Raw genomic sequence first — 22,433 nt, forward strand, 5'->3', positions numbered from 1 at the left:
TGGACACATGCATTTACACTACTGGTTTAGCATCATTGACTTCAAGACTCCCTAAAAGTCAATAAAAGAAACAAATGACAGGTATTCTTAGTCACTGTCATTTAGAGAGCATTTCGTAGCTCTCAGCTCACTTTCCCACGTGGCATCCCATCGGATTTTCACAGTGGTCCTGTGAGTGAGAGAATGTGGTGACAGTTCTCTCTTTTACACATTAGGAAACCAAAGCTCAGAGAGGTTAACTCACTTGCCCACATTCCCACAGCTAGTAAATGTCTGTGAAATGAGACCTGAGCTGGAGTGTTCTGTCTCCAAATGCCATGTCCTTGCAACTGTTAGTCGTCTGTGGCTGCATCACTTGCAAAGATGAAAGTTGTAGAAACTCTCCGTTAGGTACCATCTGGTGTCCTTTCATGTGAAATTGATGAAATCAAGAGGAAAAAGTAAACTTTGGAGTTAGATTTTCCACTGAGTAGCCCCATTTTGAATTTGAGAAACTTAAGTTATTCTTTGAAGCTCCTTTTTTTTTTTTATTCCTGTCTGTCTTGCAGAGTGTTTTCAGCTAAGAATTAAAAGATAATAAAAGGATGTAGCTCATGGAAAGTACAAAGCAGAATGCCTGATACATAGTAGGTCCTGAAACTGCGATGAGGTCTGTGCCATCAGATAAGATGGTGTGCATTCTTTTTCCCCCTTTTTTTAAATCCTCACCCAAGGATTTTAAAATATGTTTATAAATACTTTAAAATATGTTTACTGATTTAGAGAACGAGGAAGGGGGGAAGAGAGAAAGAGAAACATCGATGGAAAAGAAATATTGATCTATTGCCTCCCATATGTGCCCTGTCTGGGGATCGAACCCACAACATTTTGGTGTATAGGATGATGCTCCAAGCAACTGAGTCATCCAACCAGGGTGATAGTGTGCACTCTGTAAGCAAGTTAGGAGAGCTCTATGCCTCAAAGATTCTTTTTTTGCCTTAAAAAACTGGGTAAAACTTGGAGAAGGTTTTGTGCTCATTTGCAGTGATGTTTCAAATACAATCAGGCCTGCCTCTCTGCTTCTGGCTTCTGCTTCCATCGATACACATTTGTCTCTGGATTTTAATTATAAACGTGCTCAGGTCCCAGGGCAGACAGGGCATACTTTTTTTAATAGAATTTTTCAGGAACTGAGAATAACCCATCCAATGGCACAGTAGTTTTGGGAAACCCTTTGAAAGATACAAAGAGAGTATGAAACTGGTTAGGTGGCATCCTAAACCAGTGATGCACTCTGTACACAGACAAAAGGGGCCTGAGAAGGAAGCCTCTTTTCTCACTCAACACATCTCTCTCAGACTTGTCCCTTCTTTAATGAGTGTGAATCCAAATTCTAAAATAAAATTACTTCTTCCCCTTCCTTATAGGTCTTCCTAGCAGAGTTCAAGAAAACCAATCAATTTTTTGCAATAAAAGCCCTGAAGAAAGACGTGGTTTTGATGGATGACGATGTTGAGTGCACAATGGTAGAGAAGAGAGTTCTCTCCTTGGCCTGGGAGCACCCGTTCCTAACACACATGTTCTGTACGTTCCAGACTAAGGTATGGCTTCTGTGCAGACAAACGTTGCTCTGCCTGCCCCTAGTAAATGTGCCTGTCCCAGCACAGTACCCCTGGTGGCACCCTCATTGTGAGATGTGGGGTCTAGTCTGCATATTTTTCTTTTTTATATCTCAGTCCACCTTCTGCCCATCCACACAGGTTTCTTCTCCTCTAAATACCATTGAAATATTACTTAGAATTTTTTCAGTGTCGTGAGCTGGGAAAGGGCTTTACTTCTGGATTTGTTGGTCTGTTTGCTTGTTTTTTTATAATTTGATTTAACTTATATAATGACTGGGATTTGTACCAGTTTGTGACTTGTTGGACAAAGCAGTGCTTTGTGAGGGAAAAAAAAATGTGACACCTGTTTGTTCACCTACATACATTTATTTGAAGAGACAAAAATGGGAAAAGAAATCAAAAGGCATGTGCCCTGGTATCTGCCTTCCTAAGGCCCACAGAGCAGCTGTCTGTACAGGGGGCTTTATCAGGGAGCCCAGACCCAAGTGCTGAGGGAAAGGGTGAATTTTGTCGGGAGTCAAAATTTACCCTATTGTCAGGGAAGAGTCTCGTCCTGGTCTCCTTTCTCCTTAAAAAATTTTAATTACTTTTTTCCTGACTCAAAAGTTATCCAGGATCGTTTTTAGAAAATTTGGAAAATACACACTTAAAGAAGAAAATCATTTATAATCCTACCCCTTGGGTATACTCACCATTAATACTTTGTAGCTTATTCCAGATTTCCCCCCAGTGAATTTTTTAAAATAAAAATAGCAACCTATTGTAAATATCAACTATTCTGTACCCCATATTTTTAACGCTGTATTTATACATCTCCTCACATCTGTGGATATTCTTCTACAGCATGATTTACCAAATTAGAACCGTTCTAACTTTCTATTCTGATTTAAATAACACCAAAATGAATATCCTTGTCCTTGTAGATCTCATGCACAAACATTATTTTTCTTTTTTCGTTTTTCTGCTCCCCTTCATTCTGACCCCCATTGTGCATAGCCTTAATAATAGTCAGACCCATGTGGTACCATGAGGTTAAGGCCCAAAGAACATGAAGTTTTTCTCTGTATTTCAAGCCTTGATGATAATGTACTACATTAGTGTGACCATGAGTGTAGAGGGCCTCTCGGCTGCCTCCAGCCACAGAAAGTGTTAGTTGGGAAACCGTGAATCAATCAGAAAATGTAAACGGCAACTAAGGCTTCCATCCCCGCTTCTCCAGCCCCCAGTCGGTACTCAACCAATATTTAATGAAAGAATAAATGAATAAATACACATAGCTAAAATAAAGAGAAACTAGGCCATGATAGAGCACTTACTAAATATACCATATTCAAAGCACTGTGGAGGATATGGAAATGCATAATACAGTTTCTGGCCTTGAGAAATTACAGAATTTCACCCTAAAGAAAGAGGCAAGAGTACTACTTCCAACAGTGTGGCTAATGTTACATTGCAGGATGCAGATTCTAAGCACCAGAGTTGAAATCCTAGAAACTGGAATGTGACGAGGTTGAGTTTGGGGCAGTAGACGTGTGGGAGCAACAGGAGAGAAAGCACAAAGGACAGAAGGGACCAGGAGAAGCTGCGTAAGAGAAAGCAGGCTTATTTTCTGCAGCAGGAAGGAGTTTGGAATTTCTGAGAATAAGTCAGAGGTATTTTCTACCAGAAACTTCCTCGTGGAGGTCATAAATATCCATTGGTCTGGGATGGTGTAGACATGTTACCGAAAGGCAAGTGCGGAACTTGGCCACGCTCTCCCAGCCTGTGTGCTGGGTTCGCTGGGCACCCTGGCGCTGTTTACAATCTCACTTTTCCTCTTTTGAGGCTTGTATAAACATAAAATGTGCTTCAGACCAGACTTCTAGGGGCATTACGTAATCAAGTGGAGCTTGGCACCTTTTCCCCACTGGGATTTTTTTTGTTGTTTTTTTGTTTGTTTTTTGACATTTGTATGTATGACTGTCTTCATATCATATGGGGAAAGCTGTTATCAATCTCACATTATTAGAACATAGCTACATTCCCTTCTCTGCTTATCTCTTAGGGATCAGGCTGTGCTCACTTCTTTCCCCACCATGGGAGGTGCGTGTGGGTCCCACGCAGCCGTGGTGTTTTTCTAAAACAGGGAAGTCAGTGCAGGAGAAAAAGTGGCAAAGGATGTGCACAAATGTCAAACATGACTGGCTCATGACTTAGATTTCAAGGCATTGAGTCATTTTAGAAATAAGGATGGGAGTGGAAAGCTTGCATTACATTTTCTGAAGGACTTGAGTTGCCTCTAAGGTGTCCTGATTTATTATTCAGATCTTGTAGGTCAAACAAAATAACTAGTTAAGTACCACAGGCGAGTGTATAAAGCAACAACTGATATGAATGATGATGATTTGCTCTGGGAACATTTTGAAAACGGCTTTTTTGAGGGGACAGTCTTCTTTGCATACTAGTGAAGACATTAGATAAGATGAATAACTATTTACTTTTCTAGGGAATTGTGGTTTTAGAAAAAGTTACTCATTTGCTTTCTGCCTCCAAACAACCTACCTGTTGAATGCCAGATTATTTAGAAGATTGTGAGGACAAGATCCCTTTGTAATTTGTCAGGATCTGTGGGTTAAATCATTAAAGGCTTTTAAAATTCATATATGAGGTACATATGACCTGTTGAAGTGTGAAAATATGGTAAAGTCATTTAGGAAGCTACGAAGAGTGAAAATAGCTGTGGACTGAGCTTCTGAAGAACTTGAGTCTCAGCTCAACCACCCGTCAGTGGGACTCTGGGGCTCGTCCTCCCCAGCACTGGACAGGGAGTTAAAATCACCACACAGAAGAGCTGAGGGCTGGAAGCTGCATCCCGTGTGTGAAGGCACAGTGCTTGGAACGTAGGTGTGTAAGACAGTGTCAGTTAAATCTGAACCTGAGTAAGGCTCAAAAGGAAAGAATCTTTGAAATGAATTCATTTTCTCAGTGCTATATCAATCAGTATAACTTCATTCAGGCTGCGACATAAACCACTGGCATCAGAGTCTAGTACAAATCACCATGATGAAAGGTTGTTGTCTTAACAGGAGGAGAAAATGACTTTTTATTCTTTTCTTTATTTTATACTAGCACTTATAATTTTTTTAATATTTTATTTTCTGTGTCTCACATGAAAGTCCCTATGTCTTGAATTGTACAGTCCCTCTTAATACCAAATTCAGTATGTATGTCAGCTAAGTCTTGCATATATATGCATATATATATATATATATATGGATTTCAAGCCTATATGCTCAGTACCTATTTTCCACTTATTTACATTTTAAAACAGTAGAAATAAGGAAAATCCACAAAAAGAATAATTGTCATAAATTTTCCACTGTACTAATAAGTAAAATAAAAATTATTAGAAACAAATTCATCATATAACCTTGAAAATATATTTCACAAATTATTTTAGAAGCTCATTGTTAATTTAACAAATTATTCTTGGGGACCTACTGTTTATAAGTTCCATATGCTCCCCCAAAACAGGCAAGACTAGAAAACTGCCTGGGGATAAAACTGCAAAACTATTTCCTTTTCCTAATTCTAATTAGTAAATAAATTTTTAAAGTCTTACCTAACTTAGAAAAATAATGTTCTGTGTCATTTATTTTTAAGATACCACTAATAACTAGATGCACTATCACTTTTCTTCATAAAGTTATTTTTAAAATTGTATTAGGAACTATCTCCCAGTTTCAGAACTGTCTAAATGTGAAATAACATGTGTTGATTAGAAATTGCATTGGCTGCTAGTAATGAGAACAGAAAATAATGATGACTTAAAGGAGATGGAAGTGTTTATCTCTTCATATAAAAGGAGCGAGACGTGTGGTTCAGAGCAGGTATGGCAGTTCCATGGTGTCATTCATCAGAGATCCTGGCACAGTCTGCTCCCTGTTCCATCATCCACAGCACTGGGCTTCCATCCCCAAGAGTACTCCTCAGCCCACTATGGCTGTTGGAGCTCAGCCCTCACAACCACATTCCAGTCAAGAAGCAGGAGGAAGAGGGAGAGAATAAAGCAAGACCACGCCAGCTCTCTTTTCTTTATTAAATCTCTTTTCCATAAGGCCCACGAAAAACTTCTGCTCACATACCTCTGACCCTTCTATGGCTACAGGGAAAGCTAGAAAACTTTGGTTTTCAGCAATAGGCACTTTGCATCCAGAATAAAATGTTCTACTAAGAAGGAAAGGTAGGCAACCAGCTATCTCTGTTCCAACATATATTTTAAAATACAGAAAAATATGATTTTAAAAGCCTGCCTTTACTGAAGCCTATTTTGTGCCCGATAGTTTCCTAGGAACTTTAAGATACTTTAAATATTATCTCATTTAATTCTCTTAAACCCAGTGAAGTCAATATGTTTATTCTTATTTCACCCATGAGAAAACTGAGACTAAGGATAATGAACTTGGCCTAAAACCATTCACCTGGTAACTGGGAACAGTGTTACAATTTTACCATGTGTGTCTGTGCCCAGATATTGGCCTCCTATACATTTAGACCATGGAAGTATCATAGTGACATGTCATCACTGTAGTAACTAAATGTTGGCCTTCAGGGAAGACAAAACACTGAGAAAAATAATTTTCCTCTCTTTTTAATTATGCTAGAGTAAAAGAAAGATCAATAATTGAAGTACCCTGCCGTGGCCAATGTGGCTCAGTTGGTTGGGTGTCACTCGGCAAAGCAAAAGGTCACCAGTTTAATTCCTGGTCAGGGCACATGCCTGGGCTGCGGGTTCAGTGCCTACCCCTACCCTATCAGGGCACATAGGAGAGGCAACCAATCAGTGTTTCTTTCTCACATGGATGTTTCTCTCCCTCTCTTTCTCCATCCCTTCCTCTCTCTCTAAATAAATAAATAAAAGTTTTTAAATAATTAAGTATTTAAAGTTTCTCGGACTTATCTCTGATAGCACTATGGAAAAATAAGTAGGTTTAGTTCCACAATTAGTTTGGAAAGGAGAGATGCCTCCAGCACTGTGAGAACACTGTTTTGTGTTCTTTCGTTTTGTTTTGAAATAATTTCCTTAGAAATTAAAAGTGAACTACGGCCTGCCTTTGTGTCTCCTTTGGATTATGAAAGGTCTATCTGTACTACAGTCTGTCTACAAGTCATATAAGAAGTGTTACAATGTCACACCTAGAAGAAATTTTAGATGATGAGAACATTTAAAGTCCCCTCTCAGGCGGCGTGTAAGTGCTGTGGTTTTGTAGGTCTCCATCAGCAGATTCCCCAGCACCGTGTCAGGAGACAGGAATTTAGTGTGAACTCACATTTACACCACTGCCTTTGACTTCCACACTCCCAATGTGAACCTTCTTAGTATTACTTAGAAATTTCTCTAATATGAAAAAGAAAACTGAGTTTCACTTTCCATTTATAGAACACACAAAGCTTGACTTCTGGGCCAGCCTCACCATGGTCTCCCTGTGTTTATGGTTTCGGGTTATGAATTTATGCCTGACAATTTGTATGACTTTCGACAAGCCACCTACCATTGCTTGGTAACCTTGTCCTCTTTGGGCCTCCAGAAAGATAACGTTAAAAAAAAAATAGCACTTGCAGAGGACTTTGGCTCCTTTATGAAGACAGTGCCATACTAACGGCAAGAATTTTACTATTATTTGAAATAAAACTCCTTAACATAGTAGTGTTTAAAAGTATGTCGTTCTGATATTTCCATGGTTTGAAAGCAAAAAGCCATCTAAGGTTGCCAGAAGGTTTTTACTTTCAAGTATTTTATTCAGAAACTGCCTCATCTGAAGCTCTCAAGAATACTTTTTAATCCATAAACCCTCTGGCTGAGTTAGGAGCGCTAGCAATTATCACAATTTTAACAAAAAGAAAAACCCACACAAACCACATCCTCCAAAACACTTATCCACGAACTGAGACAAGAATTAATGTTTTGTGTCATCCCCATTCGTAGTGACTGACAAGTCTGTCTTCTTTAAAGCGCTCTGGCAGTTTCCTGCAGTGAGAATGCTTGGAAATGCTTGTTTCATCTCTTCCATGTGCTTCCGATGCCCTCTCTGTGCAATTCAGCTGTGATTTGGCAGATGTGAGATTTACAGTAAACTTACAAAAATTAGTAGATTTATGGTAAATTCATATTGCACCACCCCTTCCCCCAAGATACTGGAGAAAATCAGCAATTAATGAGCAAATACTCGGGTATCCTTTGACTATAAGCACTGCCTAGTGAGCCTGAAATATCGCACCCTTTCTGCACACCTGCTTTGTAAGCTCACAGATATTTTCTCACCTTTATGTGACTTTTATAATGTTTCTTCAGGGCTCATGTGACCACACTGTGAGTTCATTTCTCTGTCAGCTGTTCTCTCAAAGTCCCGAAAGTACTGTCACCAGCTTCCCTCATGACATGAGCATTTTGCATCTACTTCGAGAGTGTTATTGTAGGCAAGTGCCTTCTCTCATCTGTGAACCTGCTCGGCTCCTTTGAAAGCAGAGACTACCTCCTCACGTGGTCAGATTCACTAAATCCTATTTAACGACCATTATCTTTCACCCCTCGGGCTTCTCGGTTTACAAGTCCCAGAAAGCTGGTTTTGTTCCTGTACTGCTTGACCTTTTCTGTGACTGTTTTCAGAGACACCTACTTGAAAGTATCATGTAAATAATACTTTCCTTGATACCAAAAAGCATGTTTTGTTCTTTTCCTCTTTTCATTTCCTCACAGAATGCTACAAAATGTTCAGGGGGACAGGGGGGAGGGTGGAATAGGAGAAAAAGAAGTCATCCTATAGAAAATTATATTGGTTGACTATAACATGTCCGCCAGAATCCTCGGGTGCGAGAAGGACTGAGGAGAGGATGTCCACCCTTGGCATACCCGCTTCAACCTCTGCGTGTCCTTCAGTCCCGTTGGTCCCCCTTCACCCCCAGTTCCCAGGCTCTATGCCCGCTGCAGCTTCTGAACTCTCTGCCTTGACCCCCACATCATTCTTACATCCTCGTCTCTCCACATTAAAACTTCTGTCACTTCCATGTCCTTTTCTCAGCCAGCAGTCTGAGAGCAAACATGAGATAGGCAGCACAAGGCTGCTTAATACTTATTGTTCCCAGCAGTAACCTCTCCTAAAATAGGGCCCTCAGAGAAGCAGTTCCATGTTAAACCATGACCACACAGCATCTGAGGGGCTGTGGCACATACTCAGAGGAAGGGACAAATGTGGGACTGTGGGAACAGAGGAGAGTTGGGATAAAGTGGCTCACGCACTGAACCCAAGAGAAGCCTTCTCTTCAGGAGCAGGAGGAAAAAGGGGGAATAAAGAGATCTCTTGGGTAGGTAAGGGGAGGACTGTCAGAATAGGGTCAGTGGAGAGGAAAGAATTTCAAAAAAGAGGGAACACAGTGTTGAGAGCCAGTGAGGGGACCAACTGTTGACATTTAAGAGGAACAGAAAGAAGTATCTTTGTAGAAGGTCAAGGGCATATGTCAGGTGACAGAGGCATAAGGAGTGACAGGTGGGCAGACTCCGTGTTATACAGACGTCTTTCGGAAAGTGTGTTTCAGAAGACGGAAGCCTGCTTTGATCACAGGGTTTACAGGTTAAGAGTAATGGAGAATGCTTGAGACAGAGGACGAAACCAGACAACAGGGAGGAATTCAGGGAGGAAGATTCTGGTAGAGGAAGGGGTTAGGATAAAGATTACAGCAAACTCTGGTAAGGACGGTTGTCACTTCTGACACAGAAGGGAAAGGAGGAGACTAAGTTAGACAGGGAGGGAATCTGAGGCAGCTCACAGAGAGTGCAGTCCCCCAATGAAGAAGGACGCTGCCTCGAGCTGGAAATGAGAGCAGCAGGAGTGGGACTGAGAAGCTGGACACACAGAAGAGGCTTGAAATGTCAGCAACAGGGGCTCCTCTAAAGATTCAGTAAGAGACAGAAGCAAAAATTTCAAGGTACCACCGAAGGGCCAAAGTTTGAAGAGTACGTGTGTGATGGGAATTTCCCAGGGATGGAAACTGGCAAGGTGAAAGCAGCCTTCAAGACAGAGAAACAAAACTTAATGTGTGACTTCTAAACCATTTCTTCATTTGTATTTATCCAGAATGAGAGTGAGCTCTTAAATCCTCAAAAAAAGAGAAAACAGTAATTCTCCAGGAAACTATTTTTAAAAAAAGAAAACTATTTCTAAAAGAGCAGTTACCAATATTTTAAGTAGACACTGTCAACCAAGATAAATAAAAACATATGTCTAGAAGTCATCATTTCAAGAATAATTTTAAATAGAACCTGCAATGCTATCTTCTTTGTGTAAGTTTCTACCTTTATAGGGCAAATAAACATGAGTTTAGTAGAACTTTATTAGCCTACATATTCTTCAGTCATTATGTTATTGATATTTGTATAAATTCCATATGAGGAAGAATATAAAGATGTTTTGTTTTTCTTCCAGTCATGTACATTAGTATTGCCTTAAATGTATTGGCTAGCCTACTGCTACTATTTTTTTTTAATTAATAGATTTAATTTTTTAGAACAGATTTCGATTATAGAAAAATTGAGTGGAAAGTACAGTCCCCACGTATCCTTCCTCCCCCAGCTCCCATAGTTTCCCCTTTTTTTAACATCTTGCTTTAGTGTGATACTTTTATTATAACAAGTCAATACTGATACACTATTATACCATAAAGTCCATGGTTTACATTACTGGTCACTTTTTATGTTGAATATTCCATAGGTTTTGACAAATGTGTCGCATGTATCCACCATTACAGTATCACACTCAATAGTTTCTCATTGCCCTGCAAACCCTCTGTGCTCTGTGTCTTCATCCTTCCCTCCCTCAAATCCCTGGCAACCACCGATCCTTTTACTGTCTCCGTAATTTTGCCTTTTCCAGAATGTCATACAGTTGGACTCACAATTTGTAGCTTTTGCAGATTGGCTGCTATCACTTAGTAACAAGCATGTTAAGGTTCCTCCTTGTCTTCTCGTGGCTTCCAAGCTCTTTTCTTTTTATTGCCAAATAATATTCCATTGTCTGGATATACCACAGTTTGTTTATCCATTCACCAACTGGGGGACATCTTGGTTGTTCATTGCTTTTAATTTGATTTGTTATAATCATTTGTTTTTCTTATGACAGACTGAATAGATGTAGAATTTATTTAAACATAAGAAGGAGCCAGGCTCCATCATTCTGACCCTAAGGAATTGAGATCCAAAGAAGATCAGCCTAGCCAATCACAGTATAGTGCTCTTTTCTAGATCATACTGTCAATCCACAACTGTTAGTAAAGTTGAGGTTTCAAGGTGCCTAAATACCGATGGCAGCTTCCAACTCATTTAACTGGAAAATTATCTATCGCATGTCCTAAATCTCAGGCTGGAGCAAAAGGGGTTCCGCCTAGACCCTTTAGAACCCTCCCTTTGGCTTTCCTCCAGCCACATGGAGCAAGAAGCCACACCCCCTCAGCCACTAGCCCCATTCCTAAGCCATGCTCTGGGACCCCAGAATTCCATACCCAAATAGCTTGAAGCACATGCAGACATCTTCCTAGGTTCTGCTGTGTGTGTGCACGTGGTGGCGGCGGGGTGAGGGAGTGCAGCACTTTCCCAGGGTAGCCACTGAACTGGTACAAGATTTAGAGGAATTCTAAATTCATCACTGACCTTCTGGATTATTATTAAGGTATATTCCTCAATATATACACAAAAACACACACATATAACACATACACATATATATATATACACATATGCATAAAAATATGGGAATATAGAGCATATTTAATTTTACAGTTGATGAGCTTGATTTATAACACTTAAAATTTTAGACATGTGGTGTGGGGCATGCATCTTGCTCCAGACCTTGTACATGTTGGGATGATCCTTGAGGTCTGACTATAATACAACTAAATGCTTTCCATCCTGTGTGACAGAACAATGCACGTAACAAAAGTCAACATGGACTTATGAGTTCTTACTATATGTAAGCACTGGGCTAAATACTGTATGTGGGTTATTTCATTTAATTTTGGAATTTTAGATTTGGCCCAGCTCCCCTTTGGTTTTCATGGTGCACTCTCTATTTGGTGTAATAGAATATGTCCCAAAGTAGAGATGAATTCTCTCCAATTTCCATATTATTATGCTATAATCTTGGATGCTGCAGCATTTTTTACACATGGTTAATATGTGATACTCTTAGAAGGGTACAAGTATATTTAGATATTTTATAATATGCAGTAAATACTTTGATTCTAGTTTTATTTTTTTCTTCAGGCATTGCAAATCTTCTCTTGAATAAAATTTACCACATTAATTTACTAGTCTTCGAAGAAAAACGTAGTAGCAAAAAACGACTATAATTATTCTTTTCCTCCTTTCCCACCTTACTTTTCCTGGAGAGGGAGTATATATTTCTGACCTAATTTGCATAAAATTTTCCAAGCTCTCTGTGTATTTTCAAAATTAATTGTTAGTGGCCTAGCAGAGCTAGAACCTAAAAAAAAAATTATCTGTTATTCTTTTGATAAAATCATTAGCTAATTTCTTTAATGCCATAAAGTTCTTGTTTATCCTATAATGCACACACATTTGACAATTGTTAGCTATACTGAATAGTCATTGTCAGTAAATAATTTCCAAAGCTCTTACTTTTCATTCTTTTATTAAAAAGACATGTAATCATTCTAAGGGGAAAGTAGTGAAGTTAAATCATATAACTTCTGCCCTAGCTGGTGTGGCTCAGTGGATTGAGTGCCGGTCTGCGAACCAAGTGGTCACCGGTTTAATTCCCAGTGCAGGACACATGCCTCGGTTGCAGGCCTGGTCCCCGGTAGGGGGTGTGAGAGATGCAACCACACATTGCTGTTTCTCTCCCTCTCTCCCTTCCTTCCCCTCTCTAAATATAAATAAATGAAATGTTTTTTAAAAATCATATAACTTCTGAAAAATAATAATTTCTGAGCCCATCTTTTACATTTCCCCGTTTACTAATTCTAGAATATTCATTCACAAAATGTCCTTTTAAAGAACTAGCTTATGTTTTAAATGTTAATGTATTTTGACAAGCCTAAGACTTTTAACTTCTCTAAAAAATATTCGTGTGTGCAGACATAGCCCTCTGAGAACTATACAACAAATTCTGTTAAATCTATCGCTTTAATCTTGCATTTAATCATCTTGCTTTCATATTGTGAACATAGATTTTTATTTTAATGACACTTCCTTTTTCAGATCTTCCCGTTATTTTGATTCTTTTTTGAGATAATTATTCCAGTTGCATCACTTTTATTAAATGCGATTTTAAAAGTTTATAACCAGATAACTCTTCTACCCTGTGCCTGGTTATATTTTCTTCCCAAATAAGACTGCCAATTTCAATTTAGGTGAGTTGGAAAAGACAGCACCTGACTTGACATCACACACTTAATGCAAATCTCCAAGCCAGCACTACAAATAGCAATGCTAATTTGAATCTATCAGTGAATCAGGCTTATCCCAGACCTCTTTGAAATCGATATACTGACAGAGCACAAGGCCCTAGCTCTTCCTTGTACTTTGGGGAATTTGCTTTTCAGTAGCCTAAATCTGAACAATAACCTATTCCTTTGGCAGATATTGAGAATATATACCATATAAAACATAAGGTGGTAGAAAAATCACTCACTTAAAATTTTTAAGTAAAATTCATTATTTTCCCTCATTATAAAAGTAATTATATCAAAACATCCTTTAAAAAATTGGAAAATACACAATAGTATTATTTTTAAAAAAAAAGTTTTTCCTAGTTATGGCATTCAAAGATACCCAGAGGTAGGAATTTTGAGTATTTCCTTTCTTCCTTTTTTGCATCTTTTTTCTCTGTAGCCATGATAATTTAGTAACTTTGAAATCTTCAGTAGAGTAAATCATTATCACTTCAAAATCATATTCCTTAAAACTTGCCATTTATGTTTGAAAACTTAGTCTGTTCTTGTGAATATGTATTTCTCAACATGTATGGCATGCATATTATATGTAGTAACTATAGACATCATATAACAACAGCTGACATTTATAGAGCATTCACTATGTGCCAATACATGTGCTAGGCACATTACACATTTTAGGGCATTTAGTCTTCACAGCAACTTTTGAAGTAGACACTATTTTATCCACTTACTATAGATAAGGAAAATGAGGTGGTCCCTTTAATGGGATAAGCAACACACCTAAAGTCCAACAGCTGTTAAGTAGGGAAGCCAGGATTCAAACTCAGGCAGCTTGGTGGCAAAGTCCATAGGCCTAACTGCTATATTGCTTCTCATTACAGACCTAATCATATCAGGGAAAAGAGTTTTAAAATTCATGGAATGGAGTCCTGTTTATACTTCTGTTTTGAAGGGAAATAATCTATTTGTTAATGGAAGAAGACCCTGTGGGACAATTAAATCAGTAAATATCAACTGAACCTGAGTTCCTGCTGCAAGGTGCAAACCTCTAGAAACTCGGGCACATTATTTCTGATATGTACTAATGAATTGATTGAAGGCAGTGAATTTCACTAATTAGAGTTTACAGTAGAAATATAAACAGGCCCTAATGAATGAGTTTGCTGGTCTATAGAGAGTTTGCTATCTCTCTCCCCTCTCTTACTCACTCTCCCACACACACACTAGATTTAGATATAAAAAATACATATATGATTATCTGTTAATTTTATTTAATGGCATATTCCTGATGAAAAAGGCCACAAACCTATTTTCTAGGATGTTTTAATTTATAGCTCAATATGGAAGAAAGAAATAAAGTACTCCAGATTCAGAATGGCTCCCGTCTTCTAAATTACAAATATACCTAAGAAACCGAGTGCCGGGGTGACCAAGCTGACGCAGGTGTTTCAGTGAACCTGGGAGACTCTTGGGTGAGCCCAGCGTCCAGTGCGTCCACCCGGCATGCTGGCCAGATGGGAGCTCCACCCCAACCTGCGTGCTCCTTCCAAGCACACAGCTTGGGCGGCCCAGCCCCCCGCTCTGTGGTCTATTTCAAGGGAGGCAGCCCCTCCATGCCCTCATGACCATATTGCTGAGGACGTCAAAAAGCAGCTCTTACAGATTGTAATTCTCAACTAAAACCTTGTTTTGGAAGAAACAATCAGTAGAAGTAAAGATGTAAACGTTGATGGAGGGGCCCCACCTCTACTTATGACACTAGCTCAGACTTAGCACATCAACTGTATAAAGTATATAGACTGAGAATCACAAAGGTAGAGAATCCAAGACAATGTCTTGGTTAAATTCAGACCAGAATTATTTACAAGATCTGGCCTCGAGAACCACTGAAATTAGTACATATGTTTTCTGAAAAATGATTATTTCAGTTTTTAGATTTGCAAACTATTAAATATCCTATTCTTGTATACAGTGATTACCTTCATTTCTTCATTGTGCCAGCATAAGTCACTTTTACAGTAAAATTTCATATAAATATTTCACAAAGAAAATGAATACAAAGGAATTTAGAATCTCCCTAAAGTGATCTCATATTCTTATAAGAATATAGGAGAGCCAGTTATGCAGTTTTTTCAACCAATCAATGGAAGATATTTGTGGGAACTGGAAAATTCAGTACTTCATACACAGAAATCTTTGCGAGAACACTACACCATTTTGAATTCTCGAAAGTTCCCTCTCTCCATATATATACATAATATGTGTATATATATATATACACACATGTACATATGGGTATGTATATATATATATACACATGTACATATGGGTATATATAAGTGATTTTGCAAGACTCTAATAAATATCATTTTAAAAAGCTCCCAAAAATACTGCCACAGAGCATTTATCTGCAAAACATCAGTATTGACTATTGCCTTTAGTTGTCAGAAAATCACAGCAAAGCTGTTACTCTAGTTTTTATAGTCTGGCAAATGAAACAGCATGCATGCCATAGGTATGCTTGTGACCTGGAGAGCAGATAGATAGATAGATAGATAGATAGATAAATAAATGGTATTGAGTAATATACCAAATGCATCCTCATTAGCCAGAGGTTCTTCAACGTTGTTGAATGAATCACTTCTTCCAGTGGCCCTGATATAACTGTACTGTCAAACCCCAACTAAAACTCACTTCACGGACAGGATGGAAATACACTCAGTGTTTGATTGTCTCATTGATAAGATCAATGGAGGAAGGAAGAACACTCATAGAACTCACTCTGAAGACCACGAATGGTATGAACATGAAGCTTTATAGGACCGCTCACTTTACAGATCCGCCCATTCAACTTGACAGCAGAGGTTTCGAGAACCCTAGCATGTTTCCTCCTGCAGGAAACTGGCTAAGTAAGGCATCCCTCCTATTTTAAAGTTCCCTTTTCCAAGGAGCTACTAGGTAGGCAAAGTGAAAAAACTCCCAGAATGCTTGGACTGCAATCAGGATCCTAAAGGTTGAGTTCTACTCCTGTGTTTCAATTCTTTTTCAAAATTAGGTAATACTCTTCTTCCAGCAGACCTGCTGGAAGTTCTTTCTAAAAGAAAAAGATATGAGATTCAGAAACGAAATACAAAAACCAATCAAAAAGTCATTCTCCTGCCACTCTTGTCTGCTCAAAAGAGTGCTGAGCCACAGTTTGTTCCAACCCACTCTGCCTTTCAGCCCTTGGCCCATGGGCGATTAATTCAAATGTTAAGGCAACCAGGACCCTTGGGCCACAGAGGAATTTGCCCCCAACCAATAGCCAAGCTGTATTGGCATAACCAGGGCACTACTTAAATGGGAGGAGGCCCTCTGACCTCTGTTTAATGGCCGCCTTCAGGGTGTTAAGGTGGTCCCTGAACCCAGCCATAATGCTTATGTCCTTTGAAGAAAGTTCAAAGGGAGGACTCATCACTATTTCTTTAATTTTACTTCAAATATGCATTACTTCTAGACCAAGATTTCTCTTAAGAATTTTGCAAGCATAACACCTTACCAATATTTATTTTATCATTTGGGGAGCACTACATAAGTCTTATAACATGCTCAATGGTCATAGTTTATTAATTTCATCTCTTCCCCACCCCACCCCCAAAAAAAGGGGAAAAAAATAAATATGGAAAACCAGGAAGTCTTTGGGTTAGTAAAGGGGAATGTAGCCAAGGGTCTTGCTGATACTTACCATTTTGCCGAGGTTGAGACTAAGGCCCAGGGATGGTGTGATTTATGACCACCCACTAGTTAGTGACAGAACAGAGACGAGAATCTCCACTACACAGATGCTGTGCCAGCAGTGCTGACAAATTCTAAGTCTAGGGCAGACTTGAAACGTCCCTTCTCCCAACACCACCACAATGTCCATTCTCACTCCCTCAGAAGAAACATTTGTGTCAGTTAAAGTATCACTAGGCCTAAAGAAGAGCCAGCTGCACCAGTCTTGGGACCAGCTCAGGAGACCATGCCCCCCACCCCCAGTCTAGCCTGCTTGCTTTTTCTCTCTGCTCAGGATCAGAACAGAAAGTACAGACTGCAGGAGATCCAAGTCCCTGGACTGCACAGTTCCTTTCTCTGGGAAGGAGCTGGTGTATGTTTTTTGTTTTTGTTTTTGTTTTTATTTTTGACTAGCTTTTCAATTGTTTTCTATAATTACAACAGCTACCAGATATCATGTGCATGCTGAGTGCCAGCCCTGAGCCAGCATTCCACACACATCCTCTCATGGAGTACTCAGTGACAACCCATGACGTGGGAATATTATTGCCTCCATTTCACAAATGAAGACTCTGAGGCTCAGGAGGGACTAAGTAACTTCTCCCAGGCCACACATAGAGGAGCTCTGAATTCAGGCCTAAGTAGGGGCAAAGACCATGTCATGGTCTTCACAATCACCCTGAGTGGAGTTCTTCTGGGCTGGGCCCTAGTCCACTCAATCCAGAGTTTCCCCAGTGGGCAGACTTCTTTTTGACGGCGGCCTTGAAGGGTTCCAGGTCAGAGGCAGGTCAACTGCAGCCCTAAGCACTCCCTTCCCAGCCATTTATGAAAGTTTGAGGCTATTGTGATCATATTTACTTTTTATGACTGGGATTTGGGACTCAACTTTGAAAAGATTTACCCATCCTTCAAAATGCAATACTCAAAACCCAACCCCAAGGACCACGTGGTTTGTATGTAGAGTCCTTCATGTTAATTTCATCACAGCATCATCTCATTGGGTCCAGAGTGGACCCAACAGTTCCTTGATGAGTGGATCCCCGAGACTTCCAAATAGCTATCAGACCTGGCAAAGATCCTCCAAACAGGACCCTCTAGAGGAATAACAAGTCTGCCTGTCCTGCTCACCCAAGCTCGACTTCCAGGCATGGACTGCCCTTATTCCCCTTTAAAAAGCCCATATTCACTCAAACCAAAGGCTTAAACTAAAGCAAAATGCCATCATAAACAACCAAAGGCACACGATGAGCTTTATTCACTGCCCCCAGCATGATATAAAGATGAGAACTACAACAGATTGTTTTGAAAAATTTACTGTAGAGCCCTAATGTCTTTTAGTAGGATTAAGTGTGGCATCCAACGTGCTATAAATCTCCATCACTACATCACTATGTAGTGATGTAATAATCACTACATCAGTGTGGCCTTGTTGGAATGCCCGTGGTGGTAAACACTGGCCGAGAGCCGTGATTTCTTAGACTCTCTTTGACGGCACGCATTCGGTCCCCAGCCCCCACCACAGGTGCGCGTCTGGTCTAGACAGGTGAGCTGATGGGACTGCTGTGCAGGGATGTGCACGAGTGAGGGCTGGCCTGGGGCCTCGAGTTGCCTTCCCCACTTTCTCCAAGTCCAAAATGACCATTTGTAAATTCTGAAATTTCAGGCTTTATAGGAATTTGTAAACATCCTAACACGTAAAGGGAATCTTTCATCTGAGCAGTGTTTTAAGTGGTCTCACACTGACCTTTTATTTTTCATTCTCCTGAATACTTAGGAGATCCCAACACTGTGTGTACACAGGCCATCGCGGGTTGGGGTATAAATGTAAAGGTCAGAAGCCGTTCATATGGTACTTATGACAACAAGAGTTTGAAGGAAGATATACTAATAAGAGAGCAGGTGTGTGCAGATGAAGCAAATGATCCATCTCAAAGTATGTTTGAAATGTCAACGTTTGGACTTAGGTCAGCAGAGGGTTTTTGGCATGTGCACAAGAGAAACAGTGGGCTCCAGCGACTTCCCACCTAAGGTCAACTTTGGACAAAGCAAGATGATGCTTACCTTTACCTGAATTATTGAGATAATTTTCACAATACTGGGTTTCCTTAGTTTTGTGGAATGTGGAACAAGCAATATATGTCACTGCCAGACCAGAATGCCGTGTCTACTGGCACCTGGTGTGCCCCAAGGCCACAGTCAGTTTCGCATCAAAACTTAAAGGTTAATTCTGTTAAAAAATCACCCAGGTGAGGTTTTTAGGTGCAAATGTATGCACAGACACGCCACATATCTTCATACTTCATGGATTACTAATTCTGTGGTTCATGGGGACCCTAAAAAATTAGGGCACTCAAAGTGCTATGAATATTCTTATTGAGGACGTAGGGTCCCACATAGTAAGAGGAGCTCAGGCTTCCTGGAATCACAGTCACTTCTGAAACTCTGACCACACCTGGCAGACCTCAACCCTGCCTTTGACAGCTGCCACTCAAGGGTGCCAGCTCTAACGACACACAGGGAGCCCTCTGCTAGAGGCAACAGGCTTTTAAGCTGTGGCTTGCCACAAGCAGAGCCTGCACTGGAGAGGAATAAAGGCTACACGAGATTGCAAGCTCCCTGAATGCAGGACTGTGTCTCATCATCTTTGATGGATGAGGCAGCAATGAGCATCTCCACACTCGTTTCTCCCAGAGGGGCCATGCCTGTAAACTGTGTTCGCAACTACTTCCTGATTGTTGAATGAATGGATGCTTTCACCCTGCCGCTGGCAACAGAGCCCCAATTTGTGTTTATTCTACCGTAGACACTGTACATTTCAGAGGTATACAACCAGCACCCACAAAATGCCCAACACCATCCCCACTGGGCAAATCCAGGTGCACCCTCCCTCATGTTGGCCGCAGCTGCTGAGTCCTGGCACACGGGCATCCTAGAGGGCATTCCACGGGCTCCCAGCCTTCTGGGGGTTCAGAAATACTGCAGATCAGCTAAATTACTTTAACAGTCTTTTTTATAAGTGATCTCAAGACAGAATTGGTTCCTGTGAAATCATCTCAATCCATGCTTGTGTTTTTTTTTTTTTTTTTAAAGGAAGCTAAAGGTTGAAACTGTTTTTGTTTTTTCCTAGGAAAACCTCTTTTTTGTGATGGAATATCTCAACGGAGGAGACTTAATGTACCACATCCAAAGCTGCCACAAGTTTGACCTTTCCAGAGCAACGTAAGAGCCCTTTGAAGGGTTTGGGGGTTTCCATCGCTCTCAGCAGTTACTGTGTCCCCACAGTGGCCACAGAATATGCTTTCCCTGAACTGTTTGTGTTTCTGCACCCAGCATGCTTAACTCTCAGGGCGAGGGAACCCTGCGAATGATCACACAGGGCAACGGTGTTCCCAGTTTGTGACTCTTACGTTCTTGTCAGTTTTGTTTAATTTCCCTGTGTTTTGAAATCAACTTTTTAGTTTCTCAAAGAGATGCTCCCATTCCTCAGGAGCATGTGAGCATGTGAGAAAATATTTGCCCTTTCAAAAGGGGGCCGTTAAATGGAGCACAGATCTTAAAGGTGGTTGCAGAATGACGCTTCAGCCATGGTCTTTAGTGGGACAGTCAATGTGAAGCTATAAAGCATGTGGCTCCAGGGCAAGAGAATTAGGAAACCGTGAGGGAGGCTTAGTCTGAGAATAAATCTTCACCTTCTTGGGCAACTCTAAACACAAGCGGAATCGAACAGGCTGTGCTTGCCCGGTGGGACTGCAGCTGAGGACGCCCAGCCACTGTTCCCCCACCCCCACCCCTCGTGGTCCCTCTTTCAAAAGTGGTAAAACCGCTGTGACATTCAACAGCAACCAAAAAAAAAAAAACGGTGCCACCAGGCCCATTTAAAAATGCGGGGCATGCACTGGCTTTATTTCTTCAGTAATCTTTCGCTTGCCCCCAATGAATGCTTTGAGTGGTGGAGTCTGAGCTGGGCTGAAAAGATGGCTTGCTCCCCAGCTCCTGCAGAAACCCTGCTGAAGGGGCTCTTTTGTGAGATCCAGTGGGACACACGCTGCTAATCTCGTTGCCTTCAGGAGCCATCAGCAAACTGCCCAGAGACAGTTGTATGGTGTAGCCACAGCTGAGAAACCACCTGGCATTTTTCTGCTGGAAAGGTTTCACTCGGCCCAACCCCCTTTCCAGCTCTGTAAGAGGAGCCGGCCATCAGGCTCAGGCTATCCAGTGTATCCTCAGGGCCTCCCAGGAGATCCAGCAAACCTCGCTCCCAAGTTCTCCCTCATCCTCAGCTTCAGTCCCCCCGGTGCTAGTGCAAATTCATTGCCCTCCAGTCTGCCATTGAGAATGGAGGGCCCAGTATCCCTCCCATCTTCTCGCACCCTTCCCCCGCCCCCTTTCGGGCTGCGTTTCTTGCACACAAACAAGTCAATTCTATTTGGAATGACCCTGCACACTGGTCTAAAGACTCCAAGCAGAGTTTAAAAATAAAAGGGAAAACTATTTTCCTGTTTTACTATACTATTACACTTAATGTTTGTGGATGTTTTATTAGGAAAAAAGTGACAGTTTGAGCATTGTAGATTAAAATATAAAAATGAGCACTGGCTGCAGGTAGGGCTTACTTAGGATACCAGCTCTGCTTCAGTCTCATCTTCCTTTTGTTAGGATGAAAAAAGATTGTGTGTGTATACAGATAAATTGTGTACATACAAAGTTGAGTGTGTACACTTAGCATTGGACTGTGTGGAGCACTCACTAGATAAAAATGGGGGTTTTATTTTGCTCTGTTAATGCCTTCACGGTGAACCCTGATTTTCTTCCCTCAGGTTTTATGCTGCTGAAATCATTCTTGGTCTGCAGTTCCTTCATTCCAAAGGCATTGTCTACAGGTACAGTTTACCCTTTGGAGACGAATACTGAGGCATCTATCTGTGTTTCCTGGTCTGGTTAACATAATCATTGTACCTTAGTGCCATGAAAAGTCCAGAGTGTTTTTGTTTCTCACCCAGGCTTCCTGCCCATAGTGATAACACAGATGATGCTTTAACCACAACCAAGTAATAAATTCCAATCTCAAAAGCAGTAAGGTTCTAATCCTATCTAGTTCTTTATTCCGGTCCTTTCTCCTATTCATCCTCTCACCTCCATTTTTCTCATTCCCTTCTAATACTGTGCTTTCTCTTTTATATGTTATTGCTTCCTCAATTATGTCTCTCACAGCTGTTGTCTTTGCCTGCATTTCCTTTGGGCTGCCTAGAAATGTTGATGGAATGTTCTCCTTTGGGTGGGGGGAGCTCTCCCTTGAGCACTCAGACACACTGATGGAAACCTGGGAGCCTGCACCTTGTGGACATGCACAGAACACCACGTGCGACCTCTTTTGTGAATGGATGTCTGTCCAAAATCTCTCCATTGTACGCCGTCGTTTCACATCCTTCTTTGATGAAAGCTATTGTACTTCAATCTCCTGACTTCTTTTCTCAAAACATAGTTGACATTTATTTAACACATGAATATTCAAAAGCTTAGTTGTCTGGTTCCTGACTCACTGCAGAATGAGGGGGAAAAAGTAAACATAAAAAAAGAGAGGAGCTAGACAGGACGCCGGCCCACCTGCTGGAGGCCTGCACAGCGACACAGAGA

At 40.7% G+C, this 22,433-nt stretch overlaps 1 protein-coding gene across 7 annotated transcripts in view; it reads left to right on the forward strand.

The window, feature by feature from the left end:
* Window positions 1–22,433, forward strand: part of PRKCQ (protein kinase C theta) — a 120,618-nt gene that overhangs the window by 82,339 nt on the left and 15,846 nt on the right. For all 7 annotated transcript variants that reach the window (XM_054594000.1, XM_054593950.1, XM_054593989.1 and 4 more), the window contains 3 exons: window positions 1,407–1,580; window positions 19,927–20,018; window positions 21,617–21,679. In XM_054594000.1, coding sequence (XP_054449975.1) covers window positions 1,407–1,580; window positions 19,927–20,018; window positions 21,617–21,679 — 329 coding nt within the window. The remainder of the gene's footprint in view (window positions 1–1,406; window positions 1,581–19,926; window positions 20,019–21,616; window positions 21,680–22,433) is intronic.

The sequence above is a fragment of the Pteronotus mesoamericanus genome, unplaced genomic scaffold (genome assembly GCF_021234165.1).
Source record: "Pteronotus mesoamericanus isolate MK-2021 breed Mesoamerican mustached bat unplaced genomic scaffold, CSHL_Meso_final contig_130, whole genome shotgun sequence".
In the NCBI taxonomy this organism is placed as follows: Eukaryota; Metazoa; Chordata; class Mammalia; order Chiroptera; family Mormoopidae; genus Pteronotus; species Pteronotus mesoamericanus.